The sequence below is a fragment of the Mastacembelus armatus genome, chromosome 19 (assembly GCF_900324485.2).
Source record: "Mastacembelus armatus chromosome 19, fMasArm1.2, whole genome shotgun sequence".
In the NCBI taxonomy this organism is placed as follows: domain Eukaryota; kingdom Metazoa; phylum Chordata; class Actinopteri; order Synbranchiformes; family Mastacembelidae; genus Mastacembelus; species Mastacembelus armatus.
The window spans coordinates 1685540-1704542 of record NC_046651.1 but is presented as its reverse complement, the minus strand read 5'-3'; the positions used below and the strand labels follow the sequence as shown (position 1 = coordinate 1704542).

At 39.2% G+C, this 19003-nt stretch overlaps 1 protein-coding gene across 4 annotated transcripts in view; it reads left to right on the top strand.

Annotated features, from left to right (window-relative positions):
* LOC113135560 (CASK interacting protein 2) overlaps positions 1 to 19003 on the top strand; it is a 57543-nt gene that overhangs the window by 17909 nt on the left and 20631 nt on the right. For 3 of the 4 annotated variants that reach the window (XM_026315685.1, XM_026315684.1, XM_026315687.1), the window contains exons 3-12: positions 3665 to 3716; positions 5790 to 5887; positions 7796 to 7941; positions 8402 to 8497; positions 9379 to 9512; positions 14575 to 14683; positions 14944 to 15052; positions 15207 to 15301; positions 17230 to 17347; positions 18776 to 18904. In XM_026315685.1, coding sequence (XP_026171470.1) covers positions 3665 to 3716; positions 5790 to 5887; positions 7796 to 7941; positions 8402 to 8497; positions 9379 to 9512; positions 14575 to 14683; positions 14944 to 15052; positions 15207 to 15301; positions 17230 to 17347; positions 18776 to 18904 — 1086 coding nt within the window. Of the gene's footprint in view, positions 1 to 2785; positions 3184 to 3664; positions 3717 to 5789; positions 5888 to 7795; positions 7942 to 8401; positions 8498 to 9378; positions 9513 to 14574; positions 14684 to 14943; positions 15053 to 15206; positions 15302 to 17229; positions 17348 to 18775; positions 18905 to 19003 lie in introns of those variants that run through there. The other variant, XM_026315686.1, reaches the window with a different exon arrangement.

The following is a 19003-nucleotide window of genomic DNA, read 5'->3' as shown; positions in this document are numbered from 1 at the left end:
CGTTTCTTGGCTCCTCAGTGAACAGTGCTCTCCACATCAAAGCTATTTTTGGTACAGGATGCTTCAGCTTTTATGATGAATGTGCAGAGGGAGTATATAACTGTAGGTCAGAACATTGATTGTGCATCTGATGAGGTTATCAGAACACAACATGACATGCCTTTTTTTTGCTTTATTTGTTGCAACCATGAATCATTCATAGAGGTATTCCACACAGACTGCTGTATCTCTTAGCATTCGGTAATTTTTGCTTTTGCTGTGGACATCGGCTTTCAGCAGGGAGCAAGCCCTGTAATTTCCTTGCCTTTGTACAAAAACACAGTGCTTGAGATTTACTGTATATGCTGGTAATTTCATTGATCCTGACCCCTACTGCCTTTGTGCAAAGAAGGAAGGAGCTAGAGAAGGATAGAGAAGAGAGCAGAGAAAATTGAGTCGACAGTTTTATAAATACATCAGAGGTGGGAAGTAACAAAGTACAAATACTTTGTTACTATACTTAAGTAGATTTTTCAGGTATCTGTACTTTACTTGAGTATTTATTTTTCTGAGGACTTTTTACTTTTACTCCCTACATTTAAAGCCAAATATCTGTACTTTCTACTCCTTACATTATCAAAACAGGCTTGTTACTTTTTCAACCTCTGAGGATGACGACACGACGTAAAAGACGTAACTAACTAGAGAGTGAAATCGAGTGAGTGTACAGGTTATGATGGAGAGAAAACTTGTAGTGCGACATGGAGGAAGAAAGGGATCCAGGGAGTGTTGCTGAGTCCGACGACGATTAGGAAAAGCCAGACATTCCCCATCCTTGGCTGTATTTAAAAGAACTGTTAGATGTTTGTCGGCTCCAAGGATGATTCATGGTGAATGTGTTGTGTTTTGTTCCCTGTACCAGCACTGTGCAGATTGTTAATAACAAGAAGAATTTCCGTTTTTTGTTTGGAACCTTTTTAGTTTTGTGGAGTTTTCAAAATGATGTATTATGTACCACTGATGCCAAAAAAACATTTTTACTTTTTTACTTAAGTACATTTCAGACCCTGTACTTTCTTACTTTTACTTGAGTAAAGGAGTTGAGTCAGTACTTCTACTTTTACCAGAGTCTTTTTTCACACAAGTATTTGTACTTCTACTTAAGTATAGAATGTGAGTACTTTTGCTGAAATACATAGAGAGACATCAAGTCAGTCGGCTAACGGTGGGCGTGCTATGTGAAGAATGCAGGCTCATGTTGTAACTAGAACTCTTGAAAGGCTCTTGTTTTTTCCATTCTGCTGGGGCAGTTTAGACCCTATGGCAAGCAGCCCAACAACCAACCCTTCTATGATTCTCATTATCAATGTGACTTTTGTGTTTATGCATTTGAGTCTTCAGCAGCAACAGCTCTACACTAGGTCTGTTGGTAATCTTTACTTGATTACTGTAAAATGATACTTGATTACTGTAAAATGACTAAATGTAAAGCATGACTCTAACCAGTTTATGCACGTTACTATTGCCATTTGGTAGAGAATTTCCTCCTCCTGCAAGGCTATTGATCTGTCCCTTTCTGAGCCCCAATGATCTCTTAATCATGGAAATGGTACTGGGCTCCAGGAGAAATGCTAGACATTTGGTTTAAGTTCCTTGAAAATTGTTGAAATTGTAACAACAAAAAAACTGTTTGCGCGTTTATTCAGGGTCTCTTGTGGGTTTTAAGCACAAAAATGCAAATGCACTGGAAATCAGCTTATTTTTTTCCATTTCTGAATTTTTTGAGCTGAAAGAACATCACAGTAAATAAAAGGGCATTGCATATTTCATCAGGGTTTCAGTAGGAAGCTAATTATACTGTATTTGTATTTGGAATATTTATTTTGGAATATTGTTTCAGTTTCTACACAGTTTTTTCAAAGCAAGTCTTTTGATGCAGTAGCTAGTGTTGAGCACTGATGATAAAGGGACCTGTCACCTGTCTGCAGACTGTTTTTAGCTTCCTTTCGTTTGGACTTGCTGACTCTCCATCCTCTCAATGATCAGCAATGTCAAGAGAGTGACTTATAGATTAGTAGAACAATTTCATTGGTCAAAGACTATTGTAGTTGAATTTGACATGAAAAACTGAGGTTGCTTTGCCCAGTAATGACTGTGATTCCACATGAATGCAGCTAATTTACACTAGGTTTCTTATTTAATATGTGAGTATGACCTGGCTCCAAGTCATGACAACTAATTATGGTTAAGGCATGGTAAGGATTAGGCAAGTAAAATACTTGGTTAGACTTCAGGTAAGATTGTGGTTAGGGTTCATTATAAAACAAGTGCTGGTTGCAAGTCTGAAACACAACATTCTGCATTGGTGGTATTGGGTGTAAGGGTGTGAGGGTGTGAGGTATCAACTGAGGATAATACTAACTCACTAAGGATAAAATTGTTAGGAATACTTGGCTGATCATAAACAGTTGCCTGTTTTGACTAAAACCTCCACTGTCCTCACTGCTCCTCCTAACCTCTTACTGCTTCCCTTTGTCTTCCTCTCCCTCTCTCTGTCCTCTGTCTGCCAGTATGTGTGTCACACATACATACACACTAATGTGATTTTCCACACCTATGTGGGAGAAAACAGTAAGAGGGATTGACTGCGATGAATGGATCAGTATTTAGAGGGCTTGGCAGTTTGGTTCCTGTGTGGGTCTTACTGGACAGTAGGGCCTTTACAATACATTGGTACTGTAGGATGGCCAAGAATATTTAGTTGTGTGAGGAGAGTTTTCAGTCTTTAGGGGCTGGAGATGAATGCATGAGATGGCGATATTGACGTCTGGAAGTTTGATATAAATTAAAGTGAGACTTTAACAATTGAGCAGAGCATTGGGGTAATAGCCAGATTTAATTGTAGACTTGGAGGATAGAGGAATGTATGAAGAAGAGGAGGATAGTTTTGACTTTGATACATTAGACAAAAAACTTGCACAGCTTTGGAGATGTCTCTTTATGCTCTTATGGAAAATATTTGTGTTCCCAAAAAATAGAAAAAAAATTGTATTTGAGTCTTCAAATATGATTAGTGATTTTTGGCTATCGTGGCAACATGTGGAAGCAGGGTCTTTGACCGAGAATCTATGAGTAGGCTACAGTACGTACAGTGTAGAATGAACAAGTTACACATGGGACAAGTAGCAGTCTGTCTTTTCCAAGGTGAGTGAAAATCAACTTGTTCAGTCTTGCTAACTGACTTGTTAACTGATGATAATGCTGCTGTGGAAAAAGAAAGATACTGTATCCATGATTTATCCTGCTGTACTTGTGGTTTATGCTTGTTGCTCTCAGTTCCAAAGAACTGTGACAATATAGCAGCATAAATGAGCTGGCATGTTGGTTTTCTTTGAGCCGGAGTCATTTGTTTGTGAATCACTTGGCTGCCTGAGAGAAGGAAGGGTGAGGCAGCAGGAGGTGAGAAAAGCTCCTGCTCCTGTCAGGGCTATCAAGTGGTTTTGAAGCGAGGAGTGATGATGGGGAGAAGAGCAGGAAAAAAACCCCCAAAAAACAGACAGGATTCTGTAGAGATAGAGGCAATTCTAGAGAGCACTAATGAAAAAACAAATATATTACAGTTCAGATATTAATGGGTCTTTTCCCATCCATATCCCTGTGTTTCTCATCGTCTTTCTTTTTTCAGAGTTGCTGGGCTCCACCAAGAGGCTCAACATCAACTACCAAGACTCAAATGGGTAAGAGAGTGTGTGCACGTTTGTGTATGTGTGTATCAGCACTTGAGTAAGGCATAATGTTGAGTGAAAAGAATGCAGTGGATGAGAGGGTTTCTTGACTGACATGCAGATTAAAAAAAATCCTCTGTGGCTTGCTGTCTAATGTATGTCTTCAGTCTTCACAGCGTGACTCATAACCAAATCACATACACATGCAAAAAATGTATAAAGTGTTTGAGTTGTCATCTCACCCTTAGAAAAATTACACGACCAAGAATTTGCATTTAGTATGTGGCACCTCATATAAATTTTGAGAGTGCAGCAAAGAAATATACTGATTTCAGAAGTGCTTAGTAACATGATACATTTACACCTGAATTAACTTTCTTTAATAAGTTATACTTGTGAATTGTATTTGGAGTATTTCAACTGATGGTGTGCAGCCATACCTCCCTTAGTGTTGTTACCCCTGTCAAAGTTTTCATATAGCATGATCTATACTGTATGAAAGTTACCCTTGCCTAGGAGTTCAGGTGATGATCGAGTTTGTGTTTGGCCAGTTTGAAACAACATTTAAGATTTGCTATCCCATTGTTGATGTTTTTCAGCTGTAGGTAATTTGCTTATGACATGAGTTGGTTGAAAACGTGTCTAGCCAACTGTTTAATGTTTCTAGCTTACTTGTTTTGCATATAAGAGAACCAAGTAAAAGGGAGTTGGCAGCAGTTTTCTGTTGTTAAAATGGAAGCTTCATTATCAAATAAATATTTTTGTGGCAGGGGAGGGACTATCAAATTGGGCCATCAGACATGCAAGCCACTGTATGTGTCTGTATGTACGTGCAGGCTGGCAATGTGTGCATGGCCTGACTTAGGCATGATGCGTGTGCCTACATGTAGGGTCAGTGCAGTGTGTGGAAGGTGGTACATAATAGGGGTGTTGAATTGTGTGTGTTTGTTAGCGTCACCAGTGATACATGAGATCACTGGAGACAGGATGAAGAGGAGAGGGGAGGGAAGGCAGGACAGCTGTTTGGACCCACAGACTGAGATACTGTTTGATTTAACCTGTGACAGGTGACTCAGGAAATGAGGGCAGTCTGCTATAACAGTAGACGTAAGTAAGTGGGCCTGTGTATGTTGAGGTGAATTTTGAAATAGGTTTATTGATCCGCAAATTTGCCATTGTTTTTCATGTCATTGCAAACACAATATTTAAACACATCTTGCGATGATGTCGAAAAAATGATTAGTGGAGTAGTTAGGAGGCCTGGCTGTTGGTATGCTTAATGAAGCTATAAAATGTTACGTGAAAACTGATTTGAAATTAAAGCTTTACAGCGTATGCTATAAATCACTTTTTAAAGACAGCTACAGTATGTTCTCTTTTCAAATGTAGGCGAGCTGTTTAATGCCAGTAGTGCCAAAAAGCTCAGGGGTTCTAGTATGACTGCCTGAGGCTATGTGAAATCACCTGAAAGTCCTCTGAACTGTAGCTGTTATTTCATCCCCAAATGAGGAGAACGTGTTCTAGCTCTGTCTCTGCTTGTGTGTTACCTGGGAGGGTCACCTCCTCTGGAAAATGTCTGTCGCCCCAAGCAGAAGCAAAACTCATTATCAAGAATTTATGCCTTTAATTTCTCCCTCTGTGGAATATATACTGCAACCTGACAGGCACCTAGAGACAAACACACACATTTCATCTCTGAAGCCTTGATGAACTCACACATATCCATGTACACACACACACATACACAGGGCAGACGATCCTTATCTTTGTCTGCAGTTTTGATGTGGGAGCACACATGTATGAAGACTTTTCATCTAAGCCTATAGTTGCAATGACTATTCAACACATTCACAGACACACACACATATCTCTCTGTGATTGGTAATGGCCCATAAAACACAAATTCTTATCTGAGGCTGGAGTTGGTAATATCATCATAGAAATACACATCAGCTCAGGCTGGAGATCTGAAGAGGGCTCACCTGTTTTAAAGTCATCAGAATGATTTATAACCCTTCTCGTTGCTGTCCTTTAACCCATGTCTTTCTCCCCTCTGTCTTTCCCCTCTTTCTCTATCTCATTCAGCTTCTCAGCACTTCACCACGCTGCTCTGACAGGCACCACAGAGCTGCTTTCTCTGCTGCTGGAGGCTCAGGCCATGGTGGATATCAAGGACATCAATGGTATCATGATAGCAACAGCTGAACTATTGTCACTAGACAATCCCACAACTTAGAAAAATTGCCTGGGAAGTCCATTGGGCTTAAACTGGGCCTGAAACTTACTCAACAGCTTTCTGACACTTAGCTGAAAATAGGTTTGACCCATATGAATAAATATGATTCCCTTTGAAGTTTTATCAATCAATCAATCAAACTTTATTTCACAAATCCATTAAAACAGATTCATGCAGATAAATACAATAATGTTATCCATCATCTGTGAAAAGTAACTCCCCAGAAGCTAACCAGAGCTTGTAAATAGGGGCCCAGATAGCAATTAACATACAAATCACAACAGTAGCATTAACCTAATGCTAACCTAAGATACCTACTAACCTAAAATACTGTATAAATCATAAATGAATATATAAACACATACATATAGGCACTGGCACCTGAAAATAAGCCATGGCAGCATAATTGGAATACCACAATGATACGAGTAACAGTGATGCCACTTGACTTTGTTTTAAAAATGGACAGACAGGGTTTAGGAATTAATGTACCTTTGAATCAACTTTCCCTTTAGGCCCTTTTTAAAGCTAGATAGAGATGTAGATACATTAATGTTGCTTTCAAGCTTGTTCCAGATCTGTGGAGCTCTACAGGTCACACTAAAACTTGTGCATTTGAGTTTGCATTTCTTTCCCCTTAAGATGTGCTTATTTCTAGTGCTTTGTCCATGTGAAAGAGAAGTGATTGGGATAAGATCACATAGCTGAAGTGATTGCATATTTGTAAAATTCAACATTAACCCTCAGAGAAAGAGACATGAGGCACTTTATTCTGCAACAAAGCCATAGTTTAATGGGTTTATCTACTGTCATTTTATTGTCAAGTGTCATAATTTATTAGACTATTAGGCTTTATCCACATTGGAGATTGGATTTCAATTTCCATCCATCCATTATCTATACCTGCTAATTTCTATTTAGGATCACAAGGATCTGCTGGAGCCTATCCTGGCTCTCTTTGGGCGAAAAGCAGGGGTACACCCTGGACAGGTCGCCAGTCCATCACAGTGGATTTCAAGTTTTTAAAATTTTTTTTTTATTCTTATTTCCTCATACCATTTAAAATATCTTTTCATTCCTTGCCCAAAACACGGGTGGCTGTAGCTCAGTTTCTGGTTTTATACTTGATGTGGGATTGGTGGTTTTATCCCCAACTCCTCCTGTTCCCATATTGAAATGTTCTTGGGCAGGACATTCAACCCCAGGTTTCTCCTAGTGGGTAGACAGGCACTTGTAGGGCATTTTATCTGATAAAACCACTATAACTTTACCATCATATATTTGACTTACTTCATATTACAACCACAAAATGAAGAGATCCCAGTAGAATCATGTTCATCTATTTTGACTTTTAAGTTAATCTTTTTGGTCATTTGGGAGAAACCTATACTGTAGGTGCTAGTAAGAACTCTCTCATTTCTTCTATGTCTTCATGTTCAGGAGTAAGGTTTTTTAAATTGATCTTAGCTGTTGCTCCACATTTCTTGTAAGGTGGGCTTTAATATAAACAGTTCAGACTTCAGCAGACTCAAACTAATGATCTGGTGCACTTCTCAGGAGACAAAAGAAAGGTGAAATGCACAGCTTTGGGTGATCCCATGCTTTTGTAACACAGACTTTCTGTTAAAAAATTTGTATGTCATGTGACATCATCAGGGTTATTTTGTCAGACTTGTCAAAGCTTGTTCAGTTCCATAGAACACATTATATGATTGTATGTACAGGCGGAGTAACTCTCCCTGTGACTAGCAAATCAACCTTGACATGTAAAATCAGTAGTGCCTTTTTAGTGTATATCTCACTGCCTTTCCCTTCCAATTTCTGCTCCGTTGCTCACTCTTGTTTCTGTCTCCAGGCATGCGTCCTCTCCATTATGCGGCATGGCAGGGTAAAGCTGATTCTGTCTTATTGTTGTTAAGAGCTGGAGCTTCAGTCAACTCTGCATCCTATGATGGACAGATACCATTACATCTTTCTGCTCAGTATGGGCACTATGAGGTGGTGAGTACACGCACAGAGACACACACATACACAGACATGGACACCTCAGCTGCCAAAGGCAAGGTTCCAAGCCATTGCCAGTCCTCTAATTTCACTGAAACCTACCCTCTTTGTGTCTCAGCTTGTATTGTCTACTAACAATACCACTAATGCCATGACATGGGTTTTCAGAAGTCAAGAATTCACACATTCCTTTCCTCCAAACTCATTTGTTTGGCTCCTGAAAAGTCATACACCTTAACTTGTCATATAAGCCATATGGAGTCCTAACCTTTTTAGACCAAGAATCATACACTGAAAATCTTAAACAAAGGCCCTGCTAGAGATATCATATGTTACTCTTCCTCTGTTCAAAGAAAAAAGCATCAAGACATTTTTTTTGGGATGACTGACATGTGAGTGCATGTGCATAATACATGAGGTGACATACTACAAGTCACTTTGTCCCTTTCACTCTCAGTCTGAGATGTTGCTGCAGAACCAGTCTAATCCCTGCCTGATGAACAAAGCAAAGAAAACTCCTCTAGATCTGGCCTGCGAGTTTGGCAGACTGAAGGTATGAGACCATTCGTGTGTAGTTTGCATGTTGTGTGTATTGCATATACAGTCCAGACCACAAGAATTTTTACAATGACACATTTCTGTTTTTCAGACTCTTTAACTGGGGTGTCCAATCATATTCCTTGAGGGCCACTGTACTGCTTGTTTTCCAACTATCTCTGTCCTGTTCACTGCTGGTTACCTGGATCAGGTGTGCTCAGCAAATCGGAAGCTGAGGGTGGAAGGGGAGGGACAAAATGAATCAGCAAGTTGGAAAACAAGCAGGACTGGAGTTGGACACCCCTGCTTTAGCATAACATAAAAACATTCTTTTATGAGCTGCACCCATGGCATGGTCATCTCTTTTCTCCACATTTTGACAGTGCCACCTAAATCTAAATGGCAGCTTGTGTGTGGCAATTTATGCACTATGTGTTAAAAAAGGACTATTTCTGCCCCAGAGGTTTTTGCATTTTAATGGAAACCTACTCAAAGCTGAGATATGACACTTTATGTTGCAACTATTATTTCATATTCAGTGTGCTGCTGCAGACAGCCTAAAAAACAAAAACATGTCACTGTCAAAATACAAATAATAGTATATAAATTTATTAAACATACATTTTGGAATGTAGTATCAGACATCTTCAGTATGATGTACTTTGCAGAATATCTTTATTTGTAGCCCTCAAAATGAAATTATATTTAGATATCATCAGTGCCATTACTAGCTTAGATGAAGGTTTTTTTTTTTGGTCACCTCAGGTGAGGTCTCTGCGGGTCTGTGCAGTTTACAGTATACTGTTAAAGAATATAAACACCAGACTGAGTGAGTGAGTAGATAGGTGCTATACATATGTGTATATGAATATCTTTGTTTCTGTATATTCTCTTTAGGTGGTTCAGTTGCTGCTGAGCAGTAATATGGTAGCAACGCTGTTAGAAGGGGAGGGAGGGTGCAACAGCCTGGACTTGCCATCCACCACCCCCCTTCACCTGGCAGCCAGAAATGGACACAAAGACATCATCAAGTAAGCATAGAGCACTGTTGATATGCACTTTAATATAATTCTATCTTGTCTTTTTCTTCCCTTTCATCTTTCTGACAACTTCCCGCTGCTTTGACCACAGCTACTGCTGAAGTTGCTCCTGCTATCAATGCAGCTTCTTCTGCTATAGCTTATAATATTTCTCCTACTACTGCTGCTGTTGGTGCTACTACTACACCTGAAACTATTGCTTCCCACTGCAGTTACTACTACCAGAGTTTAAATTGGGATTTGTGAGTTCATATCATAATGGACTTCTGCTTGTTGTCATGCCTAGCCTACATTTTTCATAGGCTAATTTTGACTCTAATTAATATAATTACAAATGCACCTTATACACCAAAGCCATTTATATATGCTTTTTTTCTGTTCAACAAGGCTGTTTTTGCTAACGACAACTGTACAGGACTAATCCTGTACACAGAGTCTTTGTTTACTGCGGAAACAATCAATCTGGGTGCAGAAGCTACTGTCACTAATACAGTACCATTGCTATTACTAATGCTACTGCTGCTGCTACTATTACTGTTGCCACAACCTCTACTATTATTACTAGTGCATCCACCTCCACTGTATGACTATCACTGCTACTACTACTACCACTAATAGGGCTGCAGCGATCGATTATTTTTGGAGTCAAGTATTCTAACTTTTGCATTTTTAAACAATAACACTATTGTATAATGCATGACAGAAACCACGTCACCCTGTGTCGGCTCTGCTGGGTGAGCCGGTCTGGTTCATAACTGGATGCTTTCTGTTCAGATGTTGAAGCATTGGCGAAGTGATGTTGTGGTACGCCACTTCTACTGTACAATACAAGCTTTGCACCGTGTTATCATATTTTTAAAGTTTGAAACGAACCTTGAAACATTTTCTGCCCTTTACGGAGGGTTTTTGCCATAGCGGCAACTTTTGATACTTTAATGTGTCGTGTGACAGTGATTACGGTCCATGTGGACCTATGATCGCCAGGTGGAACAGGTCCGGTAACGCAAGTGATTAAAGTAGTAAAGTAATTAAACAACTCCTTGAGGCAAAGACTTTGCTTTGAGCATTTTTTGTAATCGAATTCCTTGATTTCCTCGAGGATTTGTTGCAGCACTAACTAATAATAATATTTCCATCTCTCTTAATACTATAAACTACTACTTTACTGCTACCACTACCACTAAGGCCACTTCAATCACCACTAGTTTTGCTACTGCAATAGCTAATTTAACTACTGTTGTTGTCACCACTGTCGTAGTACTATTACTACTACTATGAATGATGCTTTCTACTACTATTAATATACTCTACTACTAACAGTACTAACACTGTGCTACTACAGATACAACTACTACCATTGCTATTGGCATTAGTACTGATTATTACTGTTGATGATGCTGCCCAAAAAACCTTGTGTGTGTCATTCTCTAATTTACAGCTGCACATGCTAAACATTTCTGCTCAGGTAGTTACAGATAGCAAAATCAGCAACAATCACCAACTCTACTGTAATGATATTTTATCCCACTGGCTTCACATTTTTAGATACCCTAGAATGGCTCTGTGTTTTTATGCCAGCATATCTGTGTAAATATGTATGTACTTTGCCAAGTTACTCCACCCTGCCTCTTAGATATGCTGCTAATGATTCCCATCCTCTGTGAAATATTAGATCTCTTTTGCAACACCCTCTCCATCTACCAATCTGCCTCTACTGAACTGGATTGCTGAACACAGAATTCTTGAGGCTCTAATGCAAACAGAAGTAAAATTATTATTATTCAGAGTTTACTCACCAGAATTTGAATGCCATCCCCCTCTAAGGGATTTATGTCTCTTCAAAGGCTTCTATATTTATTTGGCAGACGTGTTATAGTACATCTTTCTTGTATAGCTAGAGAAGCTGTCTAGGTCTGGGTAAAACTGAAGACACAAAACACACAGAACATTTTGTTCCAGGGTTTTTAATATTGATTTAGTCTGTTATATGTATACATTCTATATATATATATATATATATATATATATATATATATATATATATATATATATATGGGAAGATAATAGTTACAACTATTGACTGTGATTTTTAAAAAGTCATTATCAAGAACTCTTTGTTTGTGATAATTCAGATTGAAGTTTGTTCCTTTCTCATTGGTGATCCCATGTTGAATATTCACTAGTATATTTTGTACTTAAAGTAGAAATACATTGCATTTTATGTACAGTATACAGTATGAGAGTAAACCAACTGCTTATCTACAGGACAGAGATGGAGAGGTCTATATTTTATTGCAGTTTTCAGGAATTAAGCTTTCCCAAGGTTTTCTTAAATCTGTAGCTACTGAGTAAAGGAAGAAGGTGTATGTTACAAAAGGTTTGCTTAAGGCTCCCTTTTTCATCAAACTGCACGGCTTCATATTTCTCCAGTTGGTGTCCCGCTTACTGTGATCTTGTCAAATGTGTTTGTCAGCATTCTCATTTCAGAAATATTTTACCAACAGTCAGCATAAACTAAAGGATGAGTTTTGATCTACAGAATTCTTTTTTTGTAAAAATACATCTTATAATATTTTTTTATAATATTTAGACCTTTTCCTAAATAAGTTGTATGTTTATGAAAAACATTATCGTGCTATGAAATAAGTGAGTGTAAATAAGAGTGGATTTACAATTACAGTGGGTACGGAAAGTATTCAGACCCCTTTACAATTTTTCACTCTTTGTGTCATTGCAGCCATTTGCCAAAATCAAAAAAGTTCATTTTATTTCTAATTAATGTACACTCAGCACCCCATCTTGACAGAAAAAAACAGAAATGTAGACATTTTTGCAAATTTATTAAAAAAGAAAAACTGAAATATCACATGGTCATAAGTATTCAGACCCTTTGCAGTGACACTCATATTTAACTCACATGCTGTCCATTTCTTCTGATCCTCCTTGAGATGGTTCTGCTCCTTCATTGGAGTCCAGCTGTGTTTAATTAAACTGATTGGACTTGATTAGGAAAGGCACACACCTGTCTATATAAGACCTTACAGCTCACAGTGCATGCCAGAGCAAATGAGAATCATGAGGTCGAAGGAACTGCCCAAGGAGCTCAGAGACAGAATTGTGGCAAGGCACAGATCTGGCCAAGGTTACAAAAGAATTTCTGCAGCACTCAAGGTTCCTAAGAGCACAGTGGCCTCCATAATCCTCAAATGGAAAAAGTTTGGGACGACCAGAACTCTTCATAGACCTGGCCGTCCAGCCAAACTGAGCAATCGTGGGAGAAGAGCCTTGGTGAGAGAGGTAAAGAAGAACCCAAAGATCACTGTGGCTGAGCTCCAGAGATGCAGTAGGGAGATGGGAGAAAGTTCCACAAAGTCAACTATCACTGCAGCCCTCCACCAGTCAGGGCTTTATGGCAGAGTGGCCCGACGGAAGCCTCTCCTCAGTGCAAGACACATGAAAGCCCGCATAGAGTTTGCCAAAAAACACATGAAGGACTCCCAGACTATGAGAAATAAGATTCTCTGGTCTGATGAGACCAAGATTGAACTTTTTGGCGTTAATTCTAAGCGGTATGTGTGGAGAAAACCAGGCACTGCTCATCACCTGCCCAATACAATCCCTACAGTGAAACATGGTGGTGGGAGCATCATGTTGTGGGGGTGTTTTTCAGCTGCAGGGACAGGACGACTGGTTGCAATTGAAGGAAAGATGAATGCGGCCAAGTACAGAGATATCCTGGAAGAAAACCTCTTCCAGAGTGCTCAGGACCTCAGACTGGGCCGAAGGTTCACCTTTCAACAGGACAATGACCCTAAGCACACAGCTAAAATAACAAAGGAGTGGCTTCGGAACAACTCTGTGACCGTTCTTGACTGGCCCAGCCAGAGTCCTGACCTAAACCCAATTGAGCATCTCTGGAGAGACCTGAAAATGGCTGTCCACCACGTTCACCATCCAACCTGACAGAACTGGAGAGGATCTGCAAGGAAGAATGGCAGAGGATCCCCAAATCCAGGTGTGAAACACTTGTTGCATCATTCCCAAGAAGACTCATGGCTGTACTAGCTCAAAAGGGTGCTTCTACTCAATACTGAGCACAGGGTCTGAATACTTATGACCATGTGATATTTCAGTTTTTCTTTTTTAATAAATTTGCAAAAATGTCTACATTTCTGTTTTTTTCTGTCAAGATGGGGTGCTGAGTGTACATTAATGAGAAATAAAATGAACTTTTTTGATTTTGGCAAATGGCTGCAGTGACACAAAGAGTGAAAAATTTAAAGGGGTCTGAATACTTTCCATACCCACTGTAAATCATAAAATAAAGTTTGGATATTGCAAGTTTATTGTTGCATTCTTACAACAGTCTGTCATATTGTTAAGCAAATTAAGGATTATAGCTATAAATCTTCTATTTTTCTGGCATTTTCTGAAATATTATGGCTTTATTCTCATAACATTCCAACTAGTCTCAAAATATCCAGTCTTATGGCATCACAATTGAAAACAACCTTTAAGCTTGCTAAAAAATTGTCTGTATTGAATTGGTCTACTTCAGTCATTTACAGATGCCTTGATGAATGCTGTACAGCCTGTAGCTGATGCTTTAAAACACTGTAGCCAGTCTGTTTTGTTTTGTTTACCCTGTTTGACATTTAAATAGAATCGTGCTATAGAAAGTAGATGGAGTGTACTAGCATCCATTAGACACCCGGGTGGAAGGAATAGGCTTGGCATTGGTTACCATTTAGTAAACAGCATTCACATGAATCCAGCTACAGTAATAGCAGTACCCTAGCGTTGTTTACATCTTTCAAACCTGACTCAACACTCACATAATGAACCCAGGGCCTCCTCATCCTACACTGCTCTGGGTATGAGACCATCAGCATTCCTACAGCTGGACCCCTCACAGAACCAGAAAAATATCTGTTAGTTGTGTGTACGTGTGTGTGGTATTGGCTTAATGAGATGAGGTATATAACATTTTGGATGGATGAATGGATTTCTGAGTTTTCAGCCTTACATTTGTGTTTCTGATTTTATTTATTAGGTTGCTTCTAAAAGCTGGGATTGACATCAACTTGACCACCAAAGCAGGGACATGTCTGCATGAAGCTGCTCTCTATGGCAAAACTGAAGTAGTGCGGCTGCTGCTTGATGTAAGCAAAGACAGTTTCAGGCAAAAGCAAATGTAAATTCAGTGCAGCTAATGTGGTGATTTTAAAGGCTAACACTGATATTGTTGTTTAAAGAGTGCAGATAGAAAGGTGATGTTGAAGATTAGCAAGACTTCACATTACAATTGTAGCTGCTAAGTGTTATATTTTAATAAGGAAGGAGGCTTTGTTTTAAAAGTGAATCTCACCCATAATAATCCCACATTTTGTGTGTGTGTGTGTGTGTGTGTGTGTGTGTCTAGGCGGGCATCAATGTGAACATGTGCAACACTTACAACCAGACAGCTCTGGACATCGTCAACCAGTTCACTACCTCCACAGCCAGCAGGGAAATCAAACAGCTACTAAGAGGTTGGTAGTACACTGATGTTTTTATAAAATGTAAATTTTTGATTAATGCAATAACAAGGGAAGTAATGAATGAAAGGTTGCTAAATTTAGGTATCACAGTAGAAACCATTTTTCCTACTTGATGATGTTTCTGTATCTTTCTGTCCCTGTTCAGACGCATCAAGTTCTATCCAGGTCAGGGCAGTGAAGGACTACTGGAACCTCCACGACCCCACTGCGCTTAATCTCCGGGCTGGAGACCTCATTATGGTATGGTACTTGATTTTGTGTGTGTATATTTGTTGAAAAAAAAACATATTCTCTTTAATGGCTGAATACCCCAGTAGGTTGAAACTTCACTCTGTAGAACTACTCTTTTGCTTAGTGAGTTTGGTCTTGATATGTTGTTCCTGGCACACTTCTGGCACAGTAGTTCTGCTATAATTCTGCTTTATGACAGAAAATAATTTTTTTATCTTTGTATGCTTCATTTGTAATGTGGAAACCGTATCACATAATGTATGGCAGTTTAAAGCCAATTTGCATCATTGCAATTTAAAAATATAGTTGTGACTTTTTTAGACCAAAGCCATAACCTGTCTGAAATTCAGTACTATGTGTGTGTGCTCCTTTCAGCCCATTCATGCCCCTTGGTCAGATCCATTAGGTGAGGGAGTGGTGGTATAGTGGTATATTGTGTGGTCTACTATAGTGTCTTCTGATTGTTGTTGCTGGATTACTGCCACAGTCAGAAATGTTTAAATTTTACACATTGTGGCTTGAAATTAGTGCCACTCCAGTAATTGCTACTCAGACGTCCACCCATTCAATTCACACTGACTCTGAGCTCTGTAGGGCCTTTACCCCACTAGAACTGGCTGCCATTTCAACAGGACCACTATACTGGAGGTGCTGATAACTGTCTTACTAACTGACTAGTATCAGAAATTTAATAAAGGAAAATAGTCGTTAAGAAGTCTATTACTACTTCGTCATAGTGAAATTGGGCTTTTGTTGACCATTATAAGTACACTTACAAGTCACATCATATTGACACTAGGAGATTTTTGTGCTTTGGGTGAATTGGACAGCTGCTTATTTAGATAGACTTTACTAATGCCAGGATCTGCCCACATAATATCTAGATGTAGATGGAATGAGTCAGTTCCTGTCACTATCTTCCAGTTACCTCTGTATGTCATGCAAATTGTGAAAGACAGTAAGCTCTAATTTATTGATGTCCAATGTGTGGTCAGTCTGTTTTTCTGAACTATTTGATCACCATCACAAAATGCAAATATACTCTGTCTGATCCTGGTACAAGTGTACTAAAGAAAAAAGTTTGCTTCTTGAAATGCCTCTATGTGCGTTTTTCTGATTCAGTGTGGTTGGATACTTTCATAGGAATAAAAGCTTCCACAGAAATTACTATAATACTGGTCATATACAGGTGTACGATGTTGACTTCCCCAGCATCTGCTGTAGAATCAGTTTAGCTGAAATTGACCCTGCCTGATCATTGGCATGGGAATCACAGGCAGTGTAAGGGATGACATGATGCAGACTTAGTGAGTGAAGCCTTGTTGTTAGGATTTGTGTGGGATGTTACCTGATAATTTAGTGTACCCTGAGCAGGAGACCATAGCAGAGAAACAGGCACAAACTTGCTGCTGTAACTCTGGCATTACCAACTTATTTGCTCATTCCCCCACTCCCCTTTTGTACAAATTTTTGTGTTTTTATGTGCTTACTGGTTTTTATTTTGATATCTTTATATAAGTCATTGTGGCCTCCCAGACTACTGTATGAACCCGTATGTTATTGTGTGGTATCCTGTTAGAAAGCAGAGGTGTTTGTTTTTGTGCCCTCAAGGCATTTTGTTGAGGAGATAAAGAATCACTGCAGTGAAAAGATTATTTCCAGCTCATTGGCTCTCTCATTACAGTGTTAAAGGCATTTCTGGAGGAATCACAGAACATGCATATTTAAGAGTTGATGGAAAATGTATTTTTCCCACAAAGTTCCAAGTACATTATAGATATTTTTAATGCTTTTTTGCTGCAATTTAAGCAGTCTCAAAGTTTTATTGAGTTATCATTATGATCCATGAACTAGTCTAATGCAATATGCTCATATCAGTGACAAACACACATTTCAGCTGAAGCTTGCTCATCATTTTTGTGATTTGTTCGTGTCAGGTTCTGGAGCAACACTCAGATGGCCGGTGGAAAGGTCACATCCATGACACTCAGCGGAGGACAGACCGGGTGGGCTTCTTCCCCCCTTCAGTGGTGGAGGTCCTCAGTAGACGAGCAGGTAAAGGAACAAGCATCACAACATCTGCATGAACATACAGAGACTCATTGGTGAACAGTGACAAAGTACAGTATTTAGGCGAAATTAGTTTAACTTTACCACATTTAACAGCTGAAGTTTGCAGTCTTTGCCAGTTTGAAATGCAACTAAATAAAATGAATGACCAATTTTAAACTAATGCTCTCATGACGATGCAACAATAATAATATCCAACAGTACTACACAGTGTATTTTAATAACTGTTTACCTTTGATACTTTAATAATGGTAATAAGGGTGTAACTGTATTCATATTTTTACATAAGCAGACAACACAATGCGCTTTTAATGAAGCTGTTCTGGTAACAAGGTTAACTTTCCAGCCTGCAGTATTTAAACAATAAGAAGCTATTGTTAGCATTAGCATTCATTCAGAATAATGTTCTGGCCACTTAACAAAGTCAAATATACACTCCTGATTCTCTATCTCATAATTGCACCACTATGTTAACTTGTCTGGCTGCTGTTTGGTGTGGGTAGGTAGTGTACAGGATTTTCAGCTTTTTAAATAAAAACATCTGCCTGCTGCTGCAGGAAATAAGATTGATAAAAGCAAGGAAACTGAACCAAAACAGAATGTTGTCTGCCAGATAGCTGAGTTGACATACAATGCAACAGCACTGGAAAAAGAAATTTACTATACATACTTTGACTACAATAACCCTGTCTCAACTCCGCCAAATTAGACTTGTTCCATGGTGGTTTGAGCTCATAGAGTGGTGTTAAAGGAACTAACTTGACCCAAGATAATAGTCATATCTGAGAACATATCTCACCACACAAGCAGGATCTGACATGTTGGTATCCATGACCACTGGAGCATGCTTGTAAATCAACTGGTTTAATCCATGTGAATAAAAGGAATATGAGCCCTATGCTTGTTTAAAAGCTGTAAAGCCACTAACATTCAGCCAGTAGGATGAGCACAATGATTGGTCCAGTAAAAGCAGCAGACAGATTCACACGAACACAGGCTAAAATGCTTCATTTCTAGGTCTTCAACAAACCAGGCTACACACACATTCACGTTCTATAGAAACAGTACTCACACACAGAGAGACACAGTAATAGGATTATTGTGGCCAGATTGCAAAGTGTCAGCTTAGTGCTAAAGCCCTCAGAGTCTATGCTTGGATATTGTGCGTTTCTATGTTTGTGTATGTACTCATGCTTGAGGGAGGAAAGACAGGAAGAGAGTTTGACTTAAAGTCAGTGACAGGCTCTTTGCTTATGAAGTAAACTCAGCAGGTGTGCGTATGTGTACGTTTGTATACCTGAATGTTTGATAAAGTTTGTAATTTGGAGGGTTTTGTTGCAGCCCTTTACTATGCATGAAGTGCAACTCACATGCATGTTCTAAATCACCTTTGCATGTCCTCCCCGACCGTAGGCGGCACTCTTTCCCGCCAAGCTTCAATGCCTTGCCAACGACAAAACTTCACATCCAGAACTCCTCCCTCAAGCCATGGCCTCACCCCTCAGACTGATGACTCATATACCTTTGGCTATGATGCCACAGGTACATACACACACGATCACAAACTTCTTCCTATGCTTTTTTCCCACCTCCTATGACATATTCCTCTCCTCCAAGACTTTACATTGCCAAATAGCATGC